This window comes from Corythoichthys intestinalis, chromosome 3, assembly GCF_030265065.1.
Source record: "Corythoichthys intestinalis isolate RoL2023-P3 chromosome 3, ASM3026506v1, whole genome shotgun sequence".
Lineage (NCBI taxonomy): Eukaryota > Metazoa > Chordata > Actinopteri > Syngnathiformes > Syngnathidae > Corythoichthys > Corythoichthys intestinalis.
In genome coordinates, this window is record NC_080397.1 from 13,618,718 (window position 1) to 13,639,835 (window position 21,118).

A 21,118-nucleotide genomic window follows, 5' to 3' on the forward strand; every position below is an offset into this window, starting at 1 on the left:
ACGACAAGGTGCTCGTATCATGTATTTTCCTCATAAGAAATAATTTAATTCGAGATAATACGTGCAACACTTCCTTTGAGTCCCCATGTTACCCCCAAATAATAATTCAAGGCATAATTTTTAAGGCTACATAATCTGAAAAAGAAATTTAAAGTATAAAAACAGTGTTATTTGGTTCATATAGGTACTTACCATGAGGGCTGGATTCTTGTTGCGACTTAAAGGGAACCTCAGACTTAAAGACTTCTAAAATTGACTACTAAAATATATTATTAGAAACACATAAAATGTTGCCATTGATCTAAAAATCTATAATATTTAGTACATGTTTTGGCCTACGGAGGGTGCCATGTTTTATGGATGTTCGGGGTGATGACGTAGATTGTCACTGTTACCCGACGAATACTACTATCAAATAGCGGCGAGTACTTACTATTTGTGTTTTTATTGAGTCTTTTATTGCCTTTTCATTGTCACTTTTGTATGGGTTTCCCTCTCATACTTTTAAGCATTGTTTTTTTTGTTGTTGTTGTTTTTTTTTGTGGTAGCTTTATGGCAGATTGTTGATCTGTTGACCACATTAGTCATGTAGCATATTTAAACCACCCTTATTTGTAATTACTACGTTTAATTTTTTTCTTAAAGCATCTTTAGTATGTTCTGTCTGTATGCATCGAAGCAAAACAAGCTGAAAGCGCAGAGTAGTACTTTTGGTGTCATATTCGCCTCTTGTAGATGTTTCGCCGGTGTAGCACATTTTGGCAGAACACCATTTTTTTCCCCTACTCTCGTCTCATCATGTCTTACCTGTTTATTTTGCCTGTGCTGCTTGTTTTTTGAAATATCGACAGTGCTGCCATGCTCATTAATGTTCATCCTGGGTTCAAATTGAAAGGGTTGAAGAGATGACATGTCTATGTCACTAGAGTAATACTCTGGAAGACCAGCAGCATAACCATGTGACGGCAGTGCCCTGCGGCATCAACAACAATGGTGACCTACTAGTTAAACAAATTTTATAAATTGTATAAAAACAAAAACATAAACAGGGGTTTAAATATCAAATTATTTTAACTCATAAAATCTGTGGATACCTTTAACAAAAAAATGTGAGCCAGTCGAGCTAATATTTGTAATAAAAGATTGCTAAAGCTCTTTTCTAAAACTATTTTCCTGTTTTCAATTTTATTTAATTTTTTTTTGTGTGTGCTTTTTTTCAGTTCTGATTTATTCTCATTACTGTCTTTGTCATTTTCTTGAGTGACATGGTTAATGTTCACTTGTAAGCACAAATGATTCGGATGCACTTCGATATAAAATACAATTACTGGCAGTGGCATGCAAAGACAATTTAGCGGCAGATGCTCAGGCTGCCTCGTTAGAACAATGTGAATTAGTAAAAAAAAAAAAAAAAAAACATTGCAGATGTATTAACTAATTACACATTTATTTACTGTAAATATTTAAATAAATAGCAACCGATTCCAAACTTAAGAAATATTTTAATTATCTTATTCATTCCTTTTGAGGCATGATAACTGCTACACGTTGTAAACATAAAAAAAAACAACAACAATATGAATAACATACATACAACAGGGCACACACTACACAGCTCATTTATGTTTGGCATTTAGCAAATAAATGATGCTTATAGCCTGCTTTAAAGCTGCATTTTTGTTATAACTGTGTATCTGTGTGCCTATACTCAAAGAAAGGAGCCTATTGCTCATCTACTTTCTGCTACACACACTCAGTTTCACTTCCTCCAGGTGAGTTTCAAGTATATATTTTTTTGTGTGCGTTTATTTTGATACTTATTAGTTTTTGTTAAGCAGCAACATTCCCTCGAAGTAGCAATATTAGTACTAAACATGCAAACCCATGACTAAATATTGAAATAGGTTAATTTAATGTCCGTAACTCATACCTGTCTACCCGAGGCCGTTGGCAATCTTACAAATTGTGACGTATGCCCTTACAAATTGGTGACGAATCTGACATTAATACAGCGTGCAGTATGAAACAAAAATAAAACTCAATTTTTTAAAATAATAGGACTTTATTGGTAGTATTGTCTCATATAACCTGGTGCAATCAAAGAACAATCAATATCTTCAGCTACATCGTGAATACTAAAATTTAACATTCACTTTTGTTATAATTGTATGTAGCAAGTTTGGCAATTTATATCTTGTCTTTTGATGGCTGCACTTCATGGCACTTCAGCTCGCACTTTAGCTTGACTTGAAGGTAATTCGTTAGTGTGTCCAACTATAAATTTAAAAGGTCAATTGATAAAATTAACTTACCGATGCAATCTTTGAGTCAGGGAACATTTCTTTTGCTAATTCTGAGAAGTGATCAGCAATAGTTGCAGGCAAATTGTGTTCGGAAACAAATTGACAGAATAAAATCTTCGCTTTCGTCACAGCATAGCTTTTCATTCTGCAGACTGCATCTTTATGACCAGTGTTGTTAATCTTACTTAAAAAAGTAATTATTTAGAGTTACAAATTACTTCTCCCAAAAAGTAATTGAGTTGGTAACTCAGTTACCTGAATGTAAGAGTAATTAGTTACTTGGCAAAGTAACTAGTGTTACCTTTCATGTTTTTTTCCCTCATTTTTTCCAAAAAAAAAAAAAAAAAAAAACTTTGCTATGTTTGAAAGTCATTTAATGTTGTGAATCAACCGTTAAAGTTGTTAAAATTGCTCCCGTTTTTGCATTAGTTCCCTTCCGTCTACTTTAGACATGTGAAAGTTTTAAAACTGTTTCATCATTTAAAGATAGATTCAAGTCAAGATTTTGCTGATTTAGGAGCATTTTAGATAAAAAGTTACTTAGGTTTGCAAGGAAGGTTCACTACAACAGAGCCTTTCTGAGAAGTCTACTGCTTTAAGATGGCGGCTGTTTACCAACGCCGGTAAGTGTATCATTTCGCATCTAGTTCATATACATGTGATATCTAGCGTAGCATCATGTGGGCGTAGTTTGTAGGCTACCGGCTCCAGTCAGGTATTATTGGAGCCACCTAGCCTAGCATCGCGTTTGCAGCGGCATCACAACTCCCTCTTTCCCACTCCTGGTCTTCTCTCTCAGTCTCTGACCTTTCGCGCGTCATTCAACCAACGTAGTAACGAACACTGTCTTGTTGCCGAAATGGTGACAAAATCCGAACGGAGAAGAAAAAAAACGTAATCACGAAAAACGTACAGACTTTGAATGTACGGCGGACACGTTTAAAAATCAGTGCTCACTTGTACAAATTACGCCAAAACAGTACAACTTGACAGGTATGGTAACTAAGTGCGGCCCCTTTAAGAGACAAGTAATGTGCCGCCTTCATTTCCGCGCTGCGCGTTCACGTTGACAGATGATGGGCAGTTGGGCACACAGGAGGTGTGTTTCCACGTTTGGAGGACAGAGGGCACTCTCACAGTGATTATGTCTGCTGCACTTGGTGTTGCTCACGCATTGCTAACATAATAATGATGTTGACTTTATAACCTTGATGAGGGCACTTGCTCGGTTAAGAGGGGATGGACCAGCGCTTGAGCACCACCTGGCGTCAGTGTGTGCACGCCAGTAATTACCGGAGACAACGATATGAGGGTATCTGTTGATGCGATATTCGTATGCCCCGTTGCGGGACGCCGAGACACATGGGGAGTCAAATTGAAGGAGAGAGCTCGCTTGCCAACCGGTGGGATCCTGAGGCACTCAGACACGCAAAGCAAGAGAGATGCTTTTCTGGTGCTCGTATAGTGAAAAGTCGCTTGCAAAATGAGACTAATTTTCTCCTATGATGATGCTTGTATTGTGAAAAACTTATTGTGAGTGTCCAATTTACTTTATTGTATTGTAATATACTGCTGACAGTAAGGATTCCACATAATACTTGAGCATATCTTACAAAAGACAAATTTACTTGGATTGAATCTTCTTGTATTTGACTTCAGTCACAAATCTAACTCCCAGACTGAACCGGTAATTACTATAACACATCGTCATAACACATTGCACATGAACGTGCATTTGCAGTCAATTAAAATACACAGTGGCACACTTGTTAGGTGTTCTTATCATGCTATTCGTCGGAATGATTCAAGCTACGCGCTCATCTCAGGTGCTGAAATTTGTCACACCCGTCGAGCATTGCTGCACTTTTGGCCAAATCTTATTTTTTTTAAATTAAATTTGTCTCTACAATTATAAAACAAGCAGTTGTCCTCAAAGGACAGAACAGATGGACTAAGACACCTGTAAAGATTCTGCTTTTTACCCTGTTTTTGAGTGGTCTCACTACATTGATATCAAAACACCGCAGATCAATTAGGCGGCAGTGACAGTCCAGGAAGAGGAGGAGACCCTTGTTGTCTTTGTCTTGGGGTATACGTCATCATGTTTATAAAGTTACTCAGCAAGACCAGGTGTGCAAATCAAGCTTATCTAATAGCTGTGGGGTGCGTGAGTGTGTGTGCGTATTGGGTTCCATTATAGGAACAGGTTGCCTGGCTCCATATGTGCGCAGTAAGTGGGGAAGCTGGGAAAACAAGGTTCTCCATGGCTCTCTGTGTTATTACTACCTCCCGCCTCAACGAGTCTCGTTTGAAGACAGGAAATAGGAGTCAGACCGCAGTCCGAGGGGCATGTGGCAGTGTTTTATACTTGGCTGACCTTTGACCTATCCTAGGCACCCCCGCCGGCTCTCTCACACCTCTCCCTCGGCCCCCACACGCGCTCTTCAGCGTCCCTCAACGATAAAAACGGCCTGATCCGGCCGGGTACGGATGGGCCACAACAGATTGGGTGCTCTGAGATTTATTTGAGTGAGCAATGAAAAGCAGATGGAATCAGAGGAAGTGATTCACCAGAGGTTGAAATAAAGTCGCCAAAATATTTGCAAAGAAAAACAACCCCTTTCCTTCGTGACTAATTGTATCTATTTGTCTTGTGAGATTTTGCTGTGCAGTCAATCTGGATTTCCACATCATCCCATGGTTATTTTTTCACATTATCAGATCAGAGATTAGAGGGAAGGTTGTGGTCAAGGATTCTTTTTACCTCTACTGTCTTCTAAAAGAATACAGTACTGTTTGGGGGGAAAAAAAAAATCCAACCACTCTAAAATGACCTCTGCTCGTAAGTGAAACCTATGGAAGGATGTTTTGTATTTGTGTTCTAGATACCTCAAGAACGAAGAAATGGAAAATAATCAAATTTTCAGTGTATATTTGTAAAATTAAATAGAAGTGGTGATTACATTTTGGGGTAATGAGGTCAAAAGTAAGAGAGGTCAGAAAAGGAACTAGCACAAAAAAAATATTCAAGAGCGGTTAACGGGAATCACATCATGATCAAACTTGGAGGATATCTTTGTCATTAAAAATGGAAGAGGTGGTAGCATTTTGAGGTAATGAGATCAAACGTCAGAGAAGGTCAGAAAAGGAATTTCTATAGCTTGTTTCATACGTAACCCTTAAAGACCTGCAACATGAAGCAAATATCAGAGAATCCCAAAATTTGAAAAATAAGGTCCTAATGAAACCTTTTTTTCAAATTTGTAAAAAGAAATGTCAAAATGAATATGCGTAATAAGCGCTCTAATATCTAAAACCCTGGCTAAATCCTGTTTTTTTTTGGTTTGTTTTTTCTCATGGAACCTGCAGATGCATGTGTTGACTTGCATCCATCATTTTTTTTTTTCAAAACGAAATGTCAAAATTCTGAATTACTCTCAAAATCATGACATTTTAGGTGTATCAAATGTGATACATTTGGCAATAAAGGGTTAACTCTACCAAGTAAGGTGAAGCTTTGAATTTGGAAACTTAGGTGGAAGTCTGCTCTCTTTGAGTGCTGCACTAATTTGTCTTCTTGTAAATACCATATTGTTATATCATAATTGCAGTTTTCTCTTGCAGCAGTTTGATTGTATAGTATGTCATACCCTATGTATACACTACGGACCGATCCCCAGTTCCCTGCCGGCACATTTTATTAATACGTGTCTACTTTAATCGCATTCAGCCCTGAAGAAAATGTCATATTCATTGCTTTAAATATGACAAAAATAGCAGTTGTGGTACTTCCTCATATTAACTCCCATTCATGATCATACGTCCTGTTACCATGTTCTGATGGTGTCAACCAAACACCTTGTTATTAGATTGTGGAGCATGCTCACCAAACAAACTTTCATGTTTAGTGTTGAAGAGGTATGTTTTCAAATAATCGTGTCAATGTGTCCAGATTGTGTTGGTTCGTATGAATGGGGAGCCTCATTAACTCAATTTCTCACATTGTTGGTGATAGACGAAGCAGATCTGCTTTAAAAATGAACACTCTTTACATGCACTACACAGTAACTTTATTTGTCCGATTTTATCGGGTAGCCAATAATATCAGCTGATGAAAACATTTTAAAATGATATCGGATAATATCAACATGGGTTTTTCATTATCGGTTTTGGGCCAATATGCATGTTGCCTTCAAGGTGAATGTAGAAGCCTTCTGCCTTTGTACAAGGGCTGGTCATAGCTTAGCACTGCAGTGATGCTTAGTGAGCATTATCATGATTAAAGCATCCAGTGGTGCATCACGATACAATTAGCGATAATATGTTAAGTCCACAACGGTTTTGGGAGTTGGACAATATCGGGATATTGGTTATCATTTAAAAAGTCGTTATCTGTTAACTCTATAAAATATCAAGAACTTCCTATTTTTGTAGCTGTCCTAATGTTAGTTACCGGTAATAAATTAACTCATTGGCGGCCAATGACTGTCATAGACATCCAATCAGTCCCATTGGACGTCTCACTGAAACATGATGGTTTTGATGTCTGTCACTGTCAACGGCAGTGAATGAGTTATCCGTATCATGACTTACTAAACTCTGAAGAGATTTTCGGGGCTGTCAAAAGCCCGAACCTCTGAATCGCCACCGATGGCGTCAACGATAATGATGTCACGGCCGGTGACATCATCACAGCGTGCCAAGACAGCGGCACAATTGGGCTCAGCCCGATCTTGGCAGCGCCGAGTGGGAGGGAGGTGAAAAACAGAGGACCTGAAAGATTGATGTTTCCATTTGGCTTTCTTTTTCAAACTGCTGTTCTATTAACATATTCAAATTGCCTGTGTGAGCCTTTGTACGGCGGAAAGCATTTTGATTTGTTCTGCCGACTTTATATCTCTATTACTGGCTGGAATGAGCACAGTCAATTGGAGCAGGATATCCGGCGATTTGGCTCCCCGGCGCGAGCCTTTGACGCTATTTAACGTGTATTGTTTCCACTAAGATGCCTTTGCCCAGCCTCTCTCCTTTGCATTTCTCTTTCCTTGCTCTTCCTGTTGCACTCTGCTTGTTTATTCCTGCCTTGCCTACAACCCTATCTGTGCTTTTGCAGGACTCTGAGAGAAAGGGCTTCATGAACAAGCTTTATGCCATTCAGGACGTGTGTATCAGTGTGCAGAATGCGCTGGATGAAGTGGCCTCCTATGGCGAGAGGATAAAGAAGTGAGTCGTAAGCCTGCTCCTCGGCGCCCGGCCCGCTGCGCTTTATGCTCCGCTCTGCACGTCCCGGTGTTTTTCCGCAGTGCCAGGTTGCCCCACTTTGCCTTGCCAGCCTGATTAGAACTTACTCGCCGGGAAACGCCGCCAGCATAACAAACAGATGATCCTCCTGAATCATATACTGCTTCAACACCCAACGGCGCCCTCTGGCAAGATTTTCTCACGACCCTTTTCCTCTCTTTACAGCACTTTTAACTGGACTGTGCCTTTCCTAAGCTGGCTGGCCATTGTCGCTCTTGGAATGGCGACCCTCATTGTTTACTTCATCCCGCTAAGATACATTGTGCTAGCATGGGGTAAGCTATTGAGCAGCAGCAGCAAATGTGCGTTTATCTGAACAGTGGTGCCTTGAGATACAAGTGACCCAAATTAGACATCATTCCAGACAAAAGCTGCCACTCGTCTGATTTTGACTTACGAGCAAGGAGCAGCACAATGTCCATTGAGCTGAAGTAAAAATGTTGCAAAAAGTGGTTTAATTTTCTTGAATTATGTTTTTATAAAGCACAGTATAATACAGTGCCTGGCAAAAGTATTCGGCCCCCTTGAATCTCGCAACCTTTCGCCACATTTCAGGCTTCAAAAATAAAGATATGAAATTTAATTTTTTTGTCAAGAATCAACAACAAGTGGGACACAATCATGAAGTGGAACAACATTTCTTGGATAATTTAAACTTTTTTAACAAATAAAAAACTGAAAAGTGGGGCGTGCAATATTATTCGGCCCCTTTACTTTCAGTGCAGCAAACTCACTCCAGAAGTTCAGTGAGGATCTCTGAATGATCCAATGTTGTCCTAAATGACCGATGATGATAAATAGAATCCACCTGTGTGTAATCAAGTCTCCGTATAAATGCACCTGCTCTGTGATAGTCTCAGGGTTCTGTTTAAAGTGCAGAGAGCATTATTAACACCAAGGAACACACCAGGCAGGTCCGAGATACTGTTGTGGAGAAGTTTAAAGCCGGATTTGGATACAAAAAGATTTCCCAAGCTTTAAACATCTCAAGGAGCACTGTGCAAGCCATCATATTGAAATGGAAGGAGCATCAGACCACTGCAAATCTACCAAGATCCGGCCGTCCTTCCAAACTTTCTTCTCAAACAAGGAGAAAACTGATCAGAGATGCAGCCAAGAGGCCCATGATCACTCTGGATGAACTGCAGAGATCTACAGCTGAGGTGGGAGAGTCTGTCCATAGGACAACAATCAGTCGTACACTGCACAAATCTGGCCTTTATGGAAGAGTGGCAAGAAGAAAGCCATTTCTCAAAGATATCCATAAAAAGTCTCGTTTAAAGTTTGCCACAAGCCACCTGGGAGACACACCAAACATGTGGAAGAAGGTGCTTTGGTCAGATGAAACCAAAATTGAACTTTTTGGCCACAATGCAAAACGATATGTTTGGCGTAAAAGCAACACAGCTCATCACCCTGAACACACCATCCCCACTGTCAAACATGGTGGTGGCAGCATCATGGTTTGGGCCTGCTTTTCTTCAGCAGGGACAGGGAAGATGGTTAAAATTGACGGGAAGATGGATGCAGCCAAATACAGGAACATTCTGGAAGAAAACCTGTTGGTATCTGCACAAGACCTGAGACTGGGACGGAGATTTATCTTCCAACAGGACAATGATCCAAAACATAAAGCCAAATCTACAATGGAATGGTTCAAAAATAAACGTATCCAGGTGTTAGAATGGCCAAGTCAAAGTCCAGACCTGAATCCAATCGAGAATCTGTGGAAAGAGCTGAAGACTGCTGTTCACAAACACTCTACATCCAACCTCACTGAGCTCGAGCTGTTTTGCAAGGAAGAATGGGCAAGAATGTCAGTCTCTCGATGTGCAAAACTGATAGAAACATACCCCAAGCGACTTGCAGCTGTAAATGGAGCAAAAGGTGGCGCTACAAAGTATTAACACAAGGGGGCCGAAGAATATTGCACGCCCCACTTTTCAGTTTTTTATTTGTTAAAAAAGTTTAAATTATCCAATAAATTTTGTTCCACTTCACAATTGTGTCCCACTTGTTGTTGATTCTTGACAAAAAATTAAAATTTTATATCTTTATGTTTGAAGCCTGAAATGTGGCGAAAGGTTGCAAGGTTCAAGGGGGCCGAATACTTTTGCAAGACACTGTAGCTAATTTTCCAAAGTCATTGGCTGCAAATGATCGCTGCTGACCTTCCCAGTCGACTTGTTTTGACGACAATGGCTTTGAGACATCATGGTCTTACCTCGCTGGCTGCCATTGACAGCTATAGACCTCCAATCCAGCTCATTTTGTTGTTTATTGGTTGTTTTGTAGAAGATCCTAGAATGATTTCCTCACCCAAACAGTGAAGAAAACAGGTATTTGAACACCCTGCTATTTTTCAAGTTCTCCCACTGAGAAATCATGAAGTGGTCTGAAATTTTCATCGTTGATGCATGTCCACCATGAGAGGGATAATCTAAAAAGAAAGATCCAGAAATCACAATTTGATTTTTTTTTAACGATTTATGTGTGTGATAAGGTGCAAATAAGTATTTGAACACCTGAGAAGACGAAAGTTAATATTTGGTACAGTAGCCTTTGTTTGCATTTACAGAGGTCAAACGTTTCCTGTAGTTTTTCACCAGGTTTGCACACACTGCAGGAGGGATCTTGGCCCACTCCTCCACACAGATCTTCCCTATATCAGTCAGGTTTCTGGGCTGTCGCTGAGAAACAGAGTTTGAGGTCCCTCCAAAGGTTTTCTTTTGGGTCTAGGCCATGGTAAAACCTTGATATGCTTCTTATGGAGCCACTCCTTGGTTTTCCTGGCTGTGTGCTTCAGGTCATTGTCATGTTGGAACCCAGCGATGACCCATCTTCAATGCTTTGACTAAGGCAATGAGGTTGTGGAAAGGAATGGAATTTTACTGTCATCATCGGTATCATTGACAATCATTGACAATTACAAAATGTGATATGATTTGCCCGAAGGAACCGAAGAAGAAGACAAAGGCGGACGAGATGAAGCATATGCTTATCAGTTTCGGCATGGAACATACATCAAAACTGTACAATAACACAACCATCTGAGTTTAGTAACTTTTGTTCCCCAAAATCTCACAATACATGGCCCTGGTCATCCTCTCCTGAATACAGTGCACTCATCCTGTCCTATGCGCAGAAAAATGCCCCCAAAGCATGGTGCTACCACCCCCATGCTTCACAAAAGGGATGGTATTCTTGGGATAGTACTTATCATTCCTCTTCCTCTAAACATGATTAGTGGAATTATGACCGAAAAGTATTTTTAAGTAACTATTTTCCCACACAACTTGCCCCCATGACTATCATCTAAATAGTTATAGGCAAGCTTAAGACGGACCTTGACATGTGCTGGTTTAAGCAGGGGAACCTTCCGTGCCATGCATGATTTCAAACCATGACGTCGTAGTGTATTACGAACAGTACCTTGAAAACAGTGGTCCCAGCTCTTTCCAGGTCATTGACCAACTCATGTCGTGTAGGTCTGGGCTAATTCCTCACCATTCTCAGGATCATTAAGACCCCACGAGGTGATATATTACATGGGGCTCCACTCCGATTGAGATTGACCTTTGTGTTTCGCTTATACCATTTTGTAATGATTGCTCCAACAGTGGAGCTTTTTTCTCCAAGCTGCTTGGCAATTGATGTACAATGTACATGTACAATTTTATCTCTGGTGTCTTTGCACAGCTCTTAGGTCTTGGCCATGTTACAAGTTTGAGTCTTACTGATTGTACGGGGTGGACAGGTGTCTTTATGCAGCTATGGACCTCAAACAATTGCATCTGATTCAGGATAATACATAGAGTGGAGGTGGACTTTAAGTAGTCGGACTAACAGGTCTTTCAGGGTCAGAATTCTAGCTGATAGACAGGTGTTCAAATACTTATTTGCATCTTTATCACACAAATATTTTGATTAAAAAAAAAAAATCATGCATTGTGATTTCTTTTTAAATTATCTCCCTGACTGTGGACATGCAACTACGATGAAAATTTCAGACTCCTCAATGATTTCTTAGTGGGAGAATAGCAGGGTGTTCAAATACTTATTTTCTTCACTGTATATCGATAATTGATGTATCCTCATATCTTGAGATCATCATTATCGCGAGCCTTGTGTCACCTAACATTGTGGCGTACGAAAAACATCCACTTAAACATCCTTAATGTACATTTTCTATTCCAACTTATTTATCCTTGTCTTGTTGCAGGAGTGAATAAATTCACCAAGAAGCTACGGGATCCTTACACCATCGATAACAACGAGATCTTAGACTTTTTGTCCAGAGTGCCCTCTGACGTCCAAGTGGTGGGTAAACTTTTTGTCATCTTTCAACGGTTATCTGCCTTGCAAAAGACATGTAATCAGATTACTGTGTTAACTGAGTTTAGTTACAGAAGATAAAATCATTTTGACAATGAAGTACGGATCAACAGTTGCCCAGCTCCATGGGGTTTTGCCTCCACATTAACATAGAGATCATGTTTCCTACAAATCCTTCTTTGCGACAACGTAGGCGTGAAAATGCAGTCTTTGCCGTAACATGCTGAGCTGCCCATAACAAAATGGAGTTTAAAGTGCAATTAAACAGCAACTTGTGAAAATGGCGGTGTAATCCTGCACCAATGGGTGATGTCGTATCCGTAAAGCCCCGCTGTGCCTGGCTCAACACACGCATGCACAAACACACCGAGTTTGTGACCTGGGGCCCCTTGATATGACCAATTCCCTGCCACATTAGTGCGGACAAACTTCCTCTTTGATGGCTTACCGTCTTTCATCTTTACAAGGTCATAATATTTGCTCTTCCCCAATTCGACCCTTGTGCAACTTTAACGTGAAGTGTACATTTTTTTCTCTTCCAGTTATTTGCACGAGGCAGGTAGCCGTCAAATTAAATTAGCCTAGGCTGTCCCCTCTGGTGAAATACAACCACCTGACCCACCTGGAGTCTAAAGGGAGAGGGATGTAAAGGGGCGCAGGCCCAGCAGGTACAAGGTCTTTACAAGGACCCTAATGAGGGCCTGCTGGATAGGGGGTTGGGGGCATTCTTGTCTGGTGTCTATGCAGTTAGGGTTGTGTTGGGACTAATTAGTAAGAGTGTAACGGTATTTGTGTACCGTCACGGTACGGGCATCACGATTCGGTGCACGGAGACAGCGAATACGTTTGAGTAATCAATAAATTAAAAAAATCCATATCGGACTTTGTCCTCCTTCAATCCAGGGTGCGGCAAAGGTAATGCGCCTAAACCAGCAACCAGCATTTCGGGATAAAGAAGACAAACCAAAACAGATGAAGAAATTATATATATACTTATACAAGGGTGTAGGTTTGCATAGGGACGGTAGGGACATAACCCTACCAACTTTTTAGGATGCTCAAATTGTCCCCACCAACTTTTAAGCAACAGTATTTGCATAATATAACGACCTCTTTTATAGGTAATCTAGATTGTCTTCCCGTATGTTGTAAGGATAGAACTGACCCAACCATAATAAAGTAAATTATTTTCATGATGTAAGTACAGTGGTACCTCTAGATATGAAGTTAATTCGTTCCAGGACCTAGTTTGTAAGTCGAAATGGTCGTATGTCAAGCAGGATTTTCCCATAGGAATACATTATAATTCCAATAATTCGTTCCACTGCCCAAAAAACTACACTCAATCCTTAATAAATGCTGCTGGTACTATTACAAATGGCAATTACACATAGCAAAACAAATAAATTATAAATAAAAATCGGATTAATATAATTCCTTAATTAAAATAATTCCTGTAATAATGTAATGAATCGGGTTCTAATGTGGCGGACGTTTTTTGCTGTGCCTGAACGCATCGCACCTGAGAGCGGTGAGCTTGAGAGTTTCACTTTCAATGTTTTCTTGAGAACACAGTCAACTTTCGCGGCCAGGAGGCGTTGTGTTTTGAATAAGTTGTGAAATAAATGATAAAAACGTGACGAAGCTGGCGATTTCTTCGGCAATGTCACCACTATTATAATTGTCAGCTTAACTTGTAAACACTGGCGAACGGTGGTCGGTGGAGGACCGTGGAGATGTATTGTTGAGACAGTTCACGGCTGCACACCTCACGCTCATATTTCTCCATAATTTGCATCTTCATTTAGAAGGTAAGCGTCACGTTTTTCCTTGTTTCACCACTTGTACCAACCTTTTTGAAACCTGTGTTGATTTCTCACACAAGAAAATCTGCCGTGCCTGTGTCCGCGGTGCTGGTATGTCGTATTTCGAGCATGTCGTCAGATGTAGAAACAAATGGCGAGTCAAATTTTCCGTCGGATGTCGAAAAGATCGTGTGTCGAAGCGATCGTATGTCGAGGCCGCACTGTAATGTAAAAAGATGTCAGTGTTGTGGAGTTGCGGAACACACCACTAATTTTGCTACTGAAAGTCCGACCTGCATCAGACTTAGCATAACATTAAACTGTATGAATTTCCTAACTGCAAAACACCAGTACAAAGCTGCTTAGAGAGAAGTGTTCTCCTGTATGTGTATTCTACTATTAACGTGAATTAAACTGTGAAAAATTAAGTGAACCGAGGTTTTCCCCCTTCTCCCCAATGTTCATTTTTATTTCATTCATGTGGTCTTAAAGCAGCCCAAAAGAGTTTTTTCTTTTTTTTGTTTGTTTTTGCTGAGTTTGGCTTTGCTTTCGAACAAAAGCAGTAGTGTTTTACCTGAAGGAAGGCTGCATTTTCATTTCTTTTTGTTATTCCCTGACCAATAAGTTTTTTTCAGTTGTATTTAATTTCTTTATTTAGACAATGTTAGGACAAATGTTTATTTATTTTTTATTTTTTGCAATCCTGGATGGTTAAGTTTGTATTTATTGTGGATGTTAATTTATGTTCAAATACTGCAATTTAAATTTGCTATATATTCTGGAAATTCTTTAAATGTTTCTTTCGTAGTTTTTGAAAACAAAGGTTTAAATCGAATGGTGTAGCACCTGAACCAATACATATGAAAGTTAGTATAAGTCAATATGTCACATGCAGGTTATGCTGTTATATATCGTTCCTACTAATGTTGAGACCAAAGCCACACCCTTGTAATGTACACCTATGTAATCAATTAGGTAAGACTGTCTTAAGCAGGTATGCATACATTCAAAGGTTGCTGATATGCTAAGAGCATACGTCATCTTGGGAGGGGAAGGGCTCCTACAACCCCCCTCCCAGTCAAAATGGATTGGATGCCGAGCGCCGTGAATTGCAGACAGTGAGTATACCAAAAAATATACTAGTACGGCCCTCTTGAGATCTAATTTCAGGCATGAAAATCTCTCACCTTTCGGCGAAATCCGCCGTTTTGAAGTCAAAAAGGGCGACCTACGTGAATTGCGTAGATCCGAGGAGAAATTCTTTTTGGGAGGAGGGAGGGGGGGGTCGGGAGGTTTTATTTAATTATTATTATTATTATCATCATGAGATTAACTTAGTACGTAAACTGAGCACTTAAGAAAAAAGTGACACTTGGACAGTCACCAAATCCTAGATGCTTCGCTGACGAGAACCAATCATCGGCCCAAGCTGCGTTCCATTATTCCAAACGCGCGCACTCCTTACGTGAAAATGGAGTGCTCGGAGAGCCTTTGGTTGCATTGCAAAGCTGCGAAAACAAAAAGCAGGCCTCATCCACACCGGGGCAGACCAAAGCGTAGCATACACACTTGCCTGTATTTGCCAGCAGATTGAATTTGGTGAGTAATGGTTTCAATCGTTTTCACATTTTGCGATATAAAAAAGTTACTGCCATTCGTTGCAGCTTGCGTTGAACACTGCCAGAGCTAGCCAAATCTCCCATGAAAAATAGCTCCCGTTAAATTGGCGTCAAGCTTGTGTATTTAGCGGTAATATAAACGAAGAAACACACTGTTGAGTCAAATTAAGCGGCATGCTCTCGGATGGAGGGGGCGCCTCGCATCGCTCCCGTCGTCCGCCTGAGACGCGTTATTTTCGGCTGAGACTTGAGCTGACGGCCGGTGTCAGCACAACACCGGCCCGACGAGTGGTGGGAATGAGTCCTGCTTCTTAAAGCTTTTCAGAAATACAGGGATCCCTCGTTTTTCGCGGGTAATGGGGACCATTACATTGGAAAAAAGATACATATATATGACGTTTTTTTCACTTTTTTCACCAAAGTATCATTTATAAGTGGTTTTCAAGCACTTCAAATGTAAGAATTATGATGTTTTAAACGTGTTAATGCCCCACCGAATTATTTTTAAACAAGAATAAAGTAGTAAGAAAATGCTTGGCTTTATTAAATGCTTCATAGTGGGTCTACTCAAACTCTCTCAGGCTTTGGTAAACGGTGATTGACACATGTGCAAAGTTTTTCTTTTTATATATATTTTTTTGTTTGAAGCAACTTCTTTGATTGAATAATAAAGACACAAAAATGTGGCACGTGAACCAAAAGTCTGACACCCCCTGGTTTAGAAAATACGGCACCTCACCAAATCAGAATTGCTTCCAAAAGGATTTTAACACATTTGTGAGCAATATTTAACAGAAATATTCAGCCTTTGTTTTATGCTCAACTGATGTTTTGGACACTCTTGTCTTCGTAGAAATTCTGACTCGTGAGCTTGGCAGAACCTCAGCACACTTGCCGCTCATGTATGCAGGGTATGACAATCCAGACAGATCAGAGTTAGCCACAGAGTGAGCAAGCGCATCACCAGAGCCCGTCTGCGGGATTCCTGTGAGGCGGATGTACTGTCGGCTACTCTTACTGTCTGAATGACTGACATCCTCTCTGATTCTCTGCACAGACAACAAGTTGGCGTCAGTATGTTCTCTGTGTTCTGTCTTGTGGTGGACAAGCGTAGCTTCTTCTCTGATGAGTGATGGCTGAACAAGTCTTCGTCTCCTGCCGGTTGTGGGAAGCGCTATCGCAATCCCTTGCATCACGACTAGATTACTGACAGTCACAGAATCGACGTTACTTATCCCTTTTGGCGATTTCCAAACAAAGGACGCTGGAATCGGACAGGCAAAGCGATACTCAAGAGAACCTGTTGCATTCAGGCTGCTGTGGTACACACCTCAGTGTCAATTAAAAGCAAATTTAACAGCAGAAAAAAAAAATACTAGAAATGCTGAAGAAATGTTCCAGGTGGAGAAAACAGGAGCAACATGACTGATGGACAGAAAGGTAGTAGGAGGAAGGCCAGACAAGTGAATAAGCAATAAAGAATAAGGGAGTGGGTGAGATGGACAGAGATATGTGGACACCCGGTTGATAACAGATACCGTTTTCATGTGGGTGTGGATTCTTTTATAGGTCTGCCAACTAAAGCAGACAACAAGGCAAAAGCCCAGGGGGCTGAGTGCAGTTTTCATGACCCTCTAGGTGTGCACGCACAGTAGCAATTCTGTTGTTGTTCCTTAACGGTCATGGTAGACTGCCATCAGTGACATAGGTGTGTCAGTGGGAGACCAACTACCGCTAAGTAAATCCATACCTAAGAGTATATGGAACTGAAGCAAACTCACAAAAGTTTAGTACAATATTGAAATATTTCCAACAACAATGTGTTTCTGTTAAACTTCATGTGATACAACAGTGTTTTAACTGTTCCTCCGGTTCTTAAAAAGTCTAGTTAAATAATCTTGCTCAAGTGTTAGCTAGAGTTGTCCGATAAAAGCATTTTAAAATGATATTTAATAATATCAACATCAGGTTTTCATTATCGGTTTTGGGCCAATCTGCATGTTGCCTTCAACATGAATGTAGAAGTGTTCTGCCTTTGTACAAGGGCTGGTTACAGCTTAGCACGGCAGTTATGCTTGTTGACCATTAAATGTCTCCAAACTAAGATGCTGGGGATTTGTTATGTGAGCAGACAATTTTAATTCACTTTGCAAAAATTAAATGAACAATAATAATTTATCAAACCATTCAGTGGGGCATTACAATACAATTAGCCATAATATGTTAAGTCCACAACAGCATATATCGGTATTGGTTTGATATCGTTATTAGATTTTTGGAGTTTGACAATATTGGGTTATCGGTTAAAAAGTATTATTAAAGTATTAAAGTTATTAAAGTATTATTAAAAGCTATTATTTTCAACAACTCTAGTCTTAACCCTCAGTAGGGAAAGTGACTTTTTGTTAATTTAAAAAAACAAACAAACAAAAAAGACCTGCCGTCCACATACGTGGACATCATATTTTGGGTCATGTAGGCCACAATATTAACATTAGGTATCCAAGTGTGGCTTACATTGCATGAAAGAATGTGGACATCAGGTTTCAATTATAATTGTATTCATCTGTTTTTATAAATCATTATTGTTATATTATTTTTCTATACAAAAACATACTCTAATTATGGTCCTGATAACATTAAAAGGTTGATTTTTATTTAATTCATAGTATTTAAATGAGTAACCCATAAAGGAACAAAATGGCATTGAATTAAAAAAAAAAAAAATCTCCCATTGCCAACCTGATTATTACAATTGAAATTATCGATTTTATCAAAGCATATATGAAGCTGCAGCTGTGAAATTTGATCCGGAATCTGCATTATATTGTGTTATATATATCAAACATTTTACAAAAAAGTGCCAGGGTGTTAAGTTTTTCTCAGCACCAACAATTTTCATTTCCACATCCTGGCATCGCTTCAAACAAAAAACATTTGTGATAAGCTCAGCAAAACATTTATGCGCAAACATATCTGATGTTTTTACAGTGAAACACAGCAGAGTTAAATAGGTTAAGTAGTAGGGGTGAGACAATATATTGAAAAGGTGATATATCGGGATACTTTGTAGCCCAAAAGGTTATTGATCTGCTCTCAACAAGAATCGGTAATATCCTTTTAAAATTGTGTCACTGGGGAAAAAAAAAAGCAAAAACTAACAGGTTGCCACCAAAAATCTTCAGTATGAATAGTGTCTACGTCACTAGCTGCCTTTGACGGTGCTAGACATCCAATTCATTTTGACTAGATTGGACGTCTGGGATTCACTTTTGTGGACATTTACAGATCACTTCCTGTTCATTTTAGGGCATGTACTAGCAGTGCAACGGTTTGCGGTTCAAAACCGAACCGTACGGTTCGCCCTGTACGGTTCAATACGCCTTTATGAACCGCACCTTTTTGGTTTTGCAATTACAGTAATTTATTCCGATCGCTTGTGGAATGAATTGGTCAAACTCTGTGTGCCTGTGTGTGACGTGAAGCGCCACTGTGCAGAAATTCCCACCCCGCGAGTAAATGTCCAATCGCTGTCAAGCACCTGTGTAATAGGAGCCGAGTAACGCCCTCTCTCGCTTACGAGCGAGGTGAAAGTGAAACAAGAAAGAAAACAAAAAAAAGTTATGGCGAGCGGAGGAGTTGACAGACCGATTTTTGAGGAGGCACCGGCTTCTTTCAAATCGGCGGTGTGGCAACATTTCAGTTTCCCCGTGGACTACAATGCAGACGGAGAGAAAATATTGAAAAAAAAAAAAAATTGCAAGCATTGCTTAGCGCTTGTTCCCTATGCTAACGGCAACACTTCTAACATGGGCACCTCAGCCGGGCATCACCCACAGACATCGCTTTCTCAGAGCAGGACAACCCCGAAGATGACACCAGTGAAAACACACGGGTCTATAGAAGAGGCGTTCCAAAAGCCTTACAATATCAGGTCAGAAAAACACAAGAAAATAACCCACGCAGTGGGTATGTGCATTGCAAACATATTTCGCCAACAACATAATCCCCGACATTTATGAAATGGCACGCAAAGCCATCGAAGATGATTTCGCGAAAGCACATAGTTTCGCCCTGACCGCTGATAGTTGGACGTCCCGTGCTACAGAGTGCTACTACCTAACTGTGACGGTCCACTATAATTCATACCTGTCAAGTTGTACCGTCTCGGCGTTATTTGTACAAGTGAGCACTGATTTTTAAATGTGTACGCCGTACGTTACGTTCTAAATCTGCACGTTTTTCGTGCATTGCGTTTTTTTTTTTTTTTTCATCCGTTTGGATTTGGTCACGCGTTTGGTTTGTAGCAAACGCGATGCTAGGCGGCTCCCAATATTTCCTGACTGTGGCCGACATCATACAATCTACGCCTAGATATCTCATGCATATACCTGTAGAACTACATGCGAAATGACACACGGTAGCGTTAGTAAACAACCGCCATTTTAGAGCAGTAAACTTCTCAGAAAGGCTCTGTTGTAGTAAGCCTTCCGAGCGAACCTAAGCAACTTTTTATCCAAAATACTCCTAAATCGGCAAAATCTTGACTTGAGTCTATCTTTAAATGATGAAACAGTTTTGAAATTTTCACATGTCGAAAGTAGACAGAAGGGAACTAAGGCAAAAACGGGAGCAATTTTATCAACTTAAACGGTTGATTCACTACATTAAATGACCTCCAAACATAGCAAAGGTTACTATGTCTTTGGGTTTGTTTGTTTGTTTGTTTTTTATGAAAAAAAACATGAAAGGTATCACCAGTTACTTTGCCAAGTAACTTTTTTTACTATTGTGTGTGTATTTCAGTAGTCAGTCACTACACTTGCCAAAGAGCTAAGAGGCATTTTAACAGTCGAAAATGTTTACATTTTAAGTGTTTATTTCATTTTTTAAAAGCAAAATAAAGGCAGTTAAAAAAAAAAAAAAAGCAAAACGCAAACCGAAACCAAACCGAAACCGTGATCCCAAAACCGAGGTTCAAACCGAACCGTGGGCTAACTGAACCGTTGCACCCCTAGCATGTACAGGTTACTTTCTGTTGATTTTGAGTCACTTTTTATTCATTTTGGGACCTTCTTGTGTTACTTCCTTTTCAGTAACCCAAAATCAACAGAAAGTGATCGTAAAACAACAGGAAATGATGTGAAATGCCCTAAAATGAACTCCTTTCCTGGCATTGGCTGCCACTCACCAGTGATCTCATTCCAATTCACAGATTTTCTGTTTATTAGTTGTTTTGTAGAATATCCGAGAATGATTTCCTGACCGGTGTATTGATAATTGTTCTATCACCGTATCGTGAGATCGTTCTCGTCAGGTACCCAGAAGTTCCCACCCCTAGCTGATTTGTTGCATCCTGCTGGAATCCTGTAATTTGACACATTTCATCCAAAAAATATCAGACGTGCCACTTTTTTTTTTTTTTTTTAGTCACAGCATTACAGTAGGATTTTCACCGTAATAAATCAACTAATAAAAAAGTTTGCCAACTCACTCATCGCAATACTTTACACCTAATTTCCACATATTATTTGATAACAAGCCCAAGTAAAGATACAAAACTAGGACAGCCATTGTACAGAATTGCAAGCTGTTAGCAGTGCCATTATACGGCCAAACGCCTACAACAGCAGTAACAAAAAAAAAAAAAAGTGGCAATTTAAATCCGCACACTGACACTCCTGTCCAAACAAAAACTTTGCGTGAACGAACAAAGAAAAGTTTCCGTGTCTGTAAAAAGAAGCGAAGGGGATTG

The 21,118-nt window shown here is 39.9% G+C and overlaps 1 protein-coding gene across 3 annotated transcripts in view; it reads left to right on the forward strand.

Moving 5' to 3' along the window:
• The window catches only part of LOC130913862 (multiple C2 and transmembrane domain-containing protein 1), a 266,167-nt gene that overhangs the window by 230,158 nt on the left and 14,891 nt on the right, over positions 1–21,118 (forward strand). For all 3 annotated transcript variants that reach the window (XM_057832765.1, XM_057832766.1, XM_057832767.1), the window contains 3 exons: positions 7,417–7,526; positions 7,770–7,879; positions 11,827–11,924. In XM_057832765.1, coding sequence (XP_057688748.1) covers positions 7,417–7,526; positions 7,770–7,879; positions 11,827–11,924 — 318 coding nt within the window. The remainder of the gene's footprint in view (positions 1–7,416; positions 7,527–7,769; positions 7,880–11,826; positions 11,925–21,118) is intronic.